The sequence below is a fragment of the Vespa crabro genome, chromosome 2 (assembly GCF_910589235.1).
Source record: "Vespa crabro chromosome 2, iyVesCrab1.2, whole genome shotgun sequence".
NCBI classification, from domain to species: domain Eukaryota; kingdom Metazoa; phylum Arthropoda; class Insecta; order Hymenoptera; family Vespidae; genus Vespa; species Vespa crabro.
Genome location: NC_060956.1, coordinates 6,745,499 through 6,752,998, shown reverse-complemented (window position 1 = coordinate 6,752,998; position 7,500 = coordinate 6,745,499). Strand labels below are relative to the sequence as shown.

The 7,500-nt window shown below is 30.0% G+C and overlaps 1 protein-coding gene across 3 annotated transcripts in view; it reads left to right on the top strand.

Moving 5' to 3' along the window:
* The window catches only part of LOC124432951 (zinc finger protein rotund-like), a 187,397-nt gene that overhangs the window by 106,476 nt on the left and 73,421 nt on the right, over positions 1-7,500 (top strand). For 2 of the 3 annotated variants that reach the window (XM_046982339.1, XM_046982338.1), the window contains exons 3-4: positions 1,183-1,251; positions 1,336-1,387. In XM_046982339.1, coding sequence (XP_046838295.1) covers positions 1,183-1,251; positions 1,336-1,387 — 121 coding nt within the window. The remainder of the gene's footprint in view (positions 1-1,182; positions 1,252-1,335; positions 1,388-7,500) is intronic. The other variant, XM_046982340.1, reaches the window with a different exon arrangement.

Sequence of the window (7,500 nt, the reverse complement as noted above, 5' to 3'; positions counted from 1 at the left end):
AAGAAAAGATAAAGAAAAGAAAAAGAAAAGAGAAAAAGGAAAGAAAAAAAATGAAGAAAAGAAAAACAAAAAGGAGGGAAGAAAAATATATTCCATTCGTGGATATATTATTTGAATATTTTTTCGATCTGCTAATATGTTATGTATATATTCCTGAACAACAGAGAGTCGTTCGTTCGGTACTCGTTCGGGGTTGGCTCGTTTATCTCTATAGAAGGCCGAGTGATGCCCAAGGTCACAGGCCCGCCACCCTCGTCTGTGTTGTGTCTAGACCGACTCACCCTGCCTCCCAACCAGGGGCGTCCCTACCTCCGACGCATCGCGCTTCACTGCCTCCCACCCTACCACCACCGACTCGACTCGACGTCCTCATTCGTGTCTCTAACTCGCGCCAATTATTCCTCCTCGAGTTTCTCCCTATTCTCTCTTTCTCTCTCTCTCTCTCTCTCTCTCTCTCTCTCTCTATCTATCTATCTATCTATCTATCTATCTATCTCTATCTTTATCTATCTATCTATCTCTCTCGACAGTGCATATTTCGTTTATGCCACGGACAAAACACCAAAAGAAAACTTTAGGTTCGTTCTTCGTGAACGAAATCGTTAGGAAAATATGTACCTCGTATTTTGTCCTCTTTCAAAACTCTTAGACGATATTTAATGATACGTAACGATTTGGAAAAAAATATTGGTATTCGAAATCTCGATAAAAATATTTTCGGTCCTATATTAAAAGGGGGAATAAAAGTTTTCCCTTTTTTTCTTTTTTTACCTTTTATTATATATATATATATATATATATATATATATATATATATATATATACATATTTGTTTTATAAATAAAAACAGTAATTTAATGTTAATTTGTAATAAGAATTAGATTTAACTATTTTTTTTTCCACAAGATGGACTTGCTCTACTTTCAAAATCAACAGTTCATATATATATATATATATATATATATATATATATATATATATATATCATGTATATGTGTATCTAATTACAAAAAATCAAGGACGTTGAAATAATTGCTTTTTTCTGTCTTTTTTTTCTTTTCTTCTTCTTCTTTATTTTTTTCTTTTTTTTTTTTCTTTCGTTGTCCAGTCAGATTTATTATCGAAGATCATTCAAAACGTTGTATTACATTGTTAAAACATCGTTTTTCAATTATGTTACAGCAATGCAATCCACACGACAAGGAAAGCGATTATTGGGGCGGAGGTCGTGGTGCGAAACAAGGTTACGAGGTGAGTGTGCCAACTTGAAAATATTTAAGTAGAATAGCTCGAATATATGCGAGCCTCGTGCTAATTCTACTTGGTGAAGCGCAGCACTTTTTGTTACAGGCGAAAATGAACGCGGATCATGGTCAGTTGCAAAAAGGTGAGTAAAATTAATTTTCTAATCTCTTTTCTTTTTTATTATTACCCTTTCTCTCTCTCTCTCTCTCTCTCTCTCTCTCCTTCCTTCTTCTTTCTAACTTTTCTATTTCTTTCACTTCAATGCTGCCATCGTTCATTAACCCCATACCACTAACACCCCATCTCATTCTATCCCACTCCATCCCGATCTCCGATAGGTAATTCAAAATCGTTTTTTATAAGTCGACGATTGTACCTTTGAACGACTCGAGATTTTGTATACACGATTGTGAAGCAATGTAAACACTCGATCGAACTCTCAATTCGAAGGCTTATTCGAGTCGAGTTCTTTCTTCGAAACCGGTCGTGACTTTGCATCCGTGACGTAAGATCATCGATTAGAAGAAGGAAAGAAAGAGAGAAAAAGAGAGAGATAGAGAGTTTAAAGACGAAGCCAAAAATACGTGCGAACGTAAATTTATCGTCAGATAATACCAAGATGTCTTAATACATATATACATACACATAACCACAAACACGCACACACACACACACACACACACATACATAGAGATACATATACGCCTTTCCCATATTCGACTTGATCATTTAGAGTTTAGACTACTCGGGAGGAATAGCAATCTAAAACACATCTAAACCTTCCTTCTATCACCTACTTTCGAGTTTTATACTTGTAACCTGTTGCGGTTCGTTTCCATTCGTTTCCTTTTCTTTCCTTACGTTTTTCTTTCCTTTTTATTTTCTTTTGTTCTGTTTTGTTTAGTTTTCTTTTTTTTCTTCTTCTTCTTCTTCTTCCTCCTCCGCCCCCCCCCCACTCATCTCAAAGCAAGCACTCATCCTCTTGTTAATTAGAATACCTTACGAGTCTTTTAATTTTACAATTTATATAAGAGATTATTTAAAGAACTTTCTAAGATTTTACCTTTCTTGACATTTACCTATATATACATATATATATATATATAATTTCTAGTAAGAGTAAAGTTTGACGTAAAAAATAATATGATGTAATTTTAATGTGCTTTTTGTATAGATAAAGTTATGAAAGGTATTGAATTAATTTATCCGTTTATGTAAATTCTATATTATAATTTTTCGAGCTACAAACACTCGTATATCTATCTTAATTCATAATTTCGTCAGAAAATTAATTGTTAGTTCTTGTACAAAGGTTAATGTTTGCGAAGTATTTTACTATTCATTAAGTAAATGCCGTTATTAGTAAGATATTTATTAAAATAAAATGATATTATTCCATTGATATGAATCAATCGTATATAATATGTCTTGTTTTTTAAAAATCAGTAAATATTGCTTTAGTTATAATAATATTTTACTCTTTTCTTTTTTTCTTTTCTTTCTTTTTTTTTTCTCTTTCGTATAAAAATGATTTTCTCGTGTGAAACTTAGAGTGAATTTCAATATAGTTATATTACTATAATTGTAGTATATTAATACACATAATATAGTATAGAAATACTAAAATGTATATATATTGTATAGTAATATTATATATATATATATATATATATATATATATAAAATATATATATAGTAAAATTACTATAATATACATATATGGATATAAATAATATACGTATAAATACTTTATTAAAATTTTAATACAATATAATTATTTAAGTATATGTATAATTATTATAATTATACCGACAAGAATAATTATTACATTAAATAAATTATTATAATATAATTAATAAATCTAATATAACTATGCAATGTACTCAAAGTTTCGCACATATTATACAATACGTATTTACATTCTGTGCACGGAGGAGAGAAAAAAATAAGAAAAAGAAAAGAAGAGAGAGAAGAGAAAAAAAATGATATCAACTACATTAAAAAAAAAAAAAAAAAGAAAAAAAAGACATTATTAATATTTAAAAAAAAAACAAAAAAATAAAAAAGAAAGAAAACAAATATTAAGTACGTTTAAAAAGAAAATATTCGATCCATATCAAATTTAATTCAAGTTGAACTTGAAAATATTATCCCTTCTCTATAAAGCAAAAAGCAGCAGGCAATGACCTAGGTCTTAGGCCATCGCCGTTCTCGATTATTTGATCGTTCCTCTTTTTCCTTCGTCGTTCGTCCTCGCTCTTCGAAGGGATTGAGTAATCGATGTCTTTGCTCGTAAAAGGTGAAGGCACGTTACCATAAACGTTTTTCACTGCCAATGGCACGCGCTCCCTCTACTCGCATAGGTCGGCTCGTTTACGGCAGCGGCGCGCTCGATAAAGAAAAAAAAAAAAAAAAAGAAAGAAAACAAAACAAAACAAAAAAAGAAAAGGACAAAAAAGAGGAAGATTAAAAAAGGAAAAAAGAAAAAAAGAAAGAAACATCCAGAAGGAGGAGTAGAAGGAAGAGGAGACCGAGAACCGAACAAATATTTGCATACGCATTATCGCGACGATGCGAACGAGCTGGACCTTCCTACGTCCTCCTTCTTCTTCTCCTTCTTCTACTCATCCTCCTTTTTCATATTCTTCTTTTTCTCCTCTTCTTTTACTTCCTTTTTTCCTTGTTTTTTCTTTTTTTTTTCTTTTTTTTTTTTCTTTCTTTTTTTTTTTTATCGAACCTTAATGCGCGAATACTCATCGTCTGTATATAAGGTGAGAGTTGCCAAATTTATCTCATCAATATTTTTATTATTACAAATGGCATCTATAGTGGATGTATAACTTATTTCATTCGTGTCGGAAAGAATTTTTTTTTTTTTTCCTTAAATCAAGTATGACATACGTCGTATATTTCTTGATTGGTTTATGGCATGGATTGTTATTTAATTATGTAGCTTTGTTTTATATATATATATATATGTATACATATAAATTGATAGATATTGCATATTGGTATGATCTTTGTAAAAAAAAGAATAATAATTCTGTTATTAGTAAAATAATAATTATATATATATATATATATATATATATATATAAATATATAAATAATAATAATAATAATTGTTACATAATTATGTATTAGAAATATTATTACAAATCGTATTACACAGTGATAATAATCGCATAGTAATAATAATTATTATAAAATGAAACGTATGTTAGTAAATATGTTATAGATTATTTGTTATCGACAGATGTATTACTTTAAAAAAAAAACAAAAAGAAAACATTCCTGATTAGAAAATTAATAATTGAATTTATCTATATTATTATGACTTATAAGAGATATAAATTCATTTTAGAAAAATAATATGGAATCTATGTAATAGCAGGTGCCTTAAAGATCCAATCTTCAATTTCCAATAAAAATTTCAACTAAATAGAAAATGTAAAGATGTGAAACGCTTTAAGTAATACAATATGAAAAGAGCAATTTTTCCCTTATTTTGAAAGGTAGGGTCGCGAACGATCATTATAGCATCGCGTGCTCAATTTCTCTTTTACCGACGCGCCTACGTTTCGCACTTTGGGCCTGCCAAGGCCCCTCACAGTCGCGTCGATGAGATCCCTAAAGAATAACCCTCCGGCGTGTTCACCGACACGTAGAAATTGCGCAACGCACTCATCAAGCTCTTGGCGGACTATTCGTTAATGTACGGATCGCATGACTCCAAAATTTTTGGCCAACGAGAGAGATGATCCAACCTTTCCACTGAGAAGGCCCTGAAGGCCTACCTTGGGTCTTTGTCCCATTATCGTATTCGCTCGTTAAATTAATGCTCTTGATATTTTTTCTTGATAGTTTTTTTTTCTTGTTTATTTCTTATTTCTCATTTTTTTATATTTTAGTATTTTTTCTTCTTTCTTTTTCTTCTTTTTTTTCCTTTTTTTTTTGCATTTTAATCTTGAGATTTTCCGGTTATCCGACGCATATTCACATTCACTTTAACATCGATACTAATCTCATGGAATTTTTATTTGCTAACTATATCCTTGTATTTGATAGCGAGATAAAGAGAGAGAAAGAAAGGGAAAAGTTAAAAAAGAAAGACAGAGAGAGAAAAATAGACAAAGAGAGAAAGAGAGAAAGAGAGAGAAAGAGAGAAAGAAAGAAAAAGAGAGAGACAAATATAATTTATTTACATGAATTTTAACAGGTAAATAAAATTAAAAATACTCATAATAAAGATAGTTTATGGCATAAATATTCGCATATATACTTTATTTAAGATCAAAGTCACATAATCGTTAAAACTTTATAAGATGGAAGAAGAGGAAGGAGAGAGAGAGAGAGAGAGAGAGAGAGAGAGAGAGAGATAAAAAACATAATATATTTCGATGGAATTTAACAAGTAGAAAAAAAAGGAAACTGGGAGATATAGATAAATAGGATATATTGAAATATTATTAATAACGAATAGAATATTAGATAATAATAATGATAGGAATATATATACAGGATAAATATATACGTGATACGTATATATGTAACTATATATTGTATATATAAATACTTTATTTAAGATTGAAGTCACGTTGTCATTATGAGTTTATAAGATGGAAAAGGAAAGAGCAAAAAAAAACCATAATTCATTTCGAAGGATTTTAACAACTAAAGGAAAGAAAAAAAATATAGATAAACGTGATACATTAGAATATTATTAATAATGAACGGAGTATTAGATAATAAAGATAAGAACATATATAACATAAATAGCAACATGTATACGTAGATACTTTACTCAAGATAAAAGTTGCGTGATCATTAAGGGCTTATAAGATGAGAAGGAAAAGAAAAAGAGAGAAAGAGAAAGAGAGAGAGAGAGAGAGAGAGAGAATAAAAAAAGAAAGAAAAACGTAATTTATTTTGATGAATTTTAACAAGTAATAAAAATAAAAAAGAGAAATAAAAAAAGAAAATTCATATAAAGCAAAAATATAAATAAACTTATAAGAAACTATATATTAAAAATATATAGATAAAAAATATAGATGATGCTTATAAGATGAAAAGAATAAAAGGAGAAAATAGAAGAAAGTTAAAAGAGGTACGAATAAACAGGAGGGGTATATTAGAATATTATTAAATAAATAGAGATAATAAATTTAGGAATATATACATATGTATACGTTAATCGTAAATAGAGATACATATATGTATGTATGTATGTATATATGTATGTGTGTAACTACGTATGTATATGTAGATACTTTACCCAAGATTAAAGTCACTTAATCATTTAGGGAGTTATAAGATAAAGAAAGAAAGAGATAGAGTATATAGGTAGGTACAAACGATCTACCGACATTTCGACTCAAAAGAGACCGCTCGGTTCTACGATGATGGCAGCGCATTAAACTCATGCACCTGTTGTACTCGAGCAACACCAGGAACGCGACGGCCCGTATGAACGAGCAGCAACGAGATGAGATGGTCTTTATCGAACGTATATGTACGTATACACGTGCACGTACTGTATACTGCGTGTTAGAAATGCGTGAATGAAAGAGAGAAACGGAATTCGCAAACGAGAAAGAAAGGAAAAGAGAGAGAGAGAGAGAGAGAGAGAGGGAGGGAGAGAGAGAGAGGGCGAGAGAGAGAAGAGAGAGCAACTGTTTCGAGCTGAGAGTTACTCTCGTCTGATAGCAGTATTTCAACTGTTTTTGCGACGTACGCGGCAAAAGTTTACTGCCAATTAAAACGATCTGCAAAAGCCTCCGAACGATACGCACGAAAGTACCCTGTCTTTTACCAGAAACGTAATATGCTTCTCCTCTCTCATATTTTCTTTCTCTTTCTCTTTCGCTATCTCTCTTTCTCTCTCTCTCTCTCTCTCTCTCTCTCTCTCTCTCTCTCTCTCTCTCTCTCTCTCTCTCTCTCTCTCTCTCTCTCTCTCTCTCTCTCTCTCTCTCTCGATTTATTCCTATTTCGTCAAAAAGTACCTTCAAATCCTGTATTATATATTATATATACTATTATTATATTATATTATATTATATTATATTATATTATATTATATATTATATATAATATATACACTATTATTATATTATACAATATATAATATATCTTTATATTATCTTTATATTATCTTTATATATATATATATATATATATATATATATATATATATATATATGTATATATAAATCCGAAATAAAAAAGATTATTCGATAATTCCTATCAAGAAAG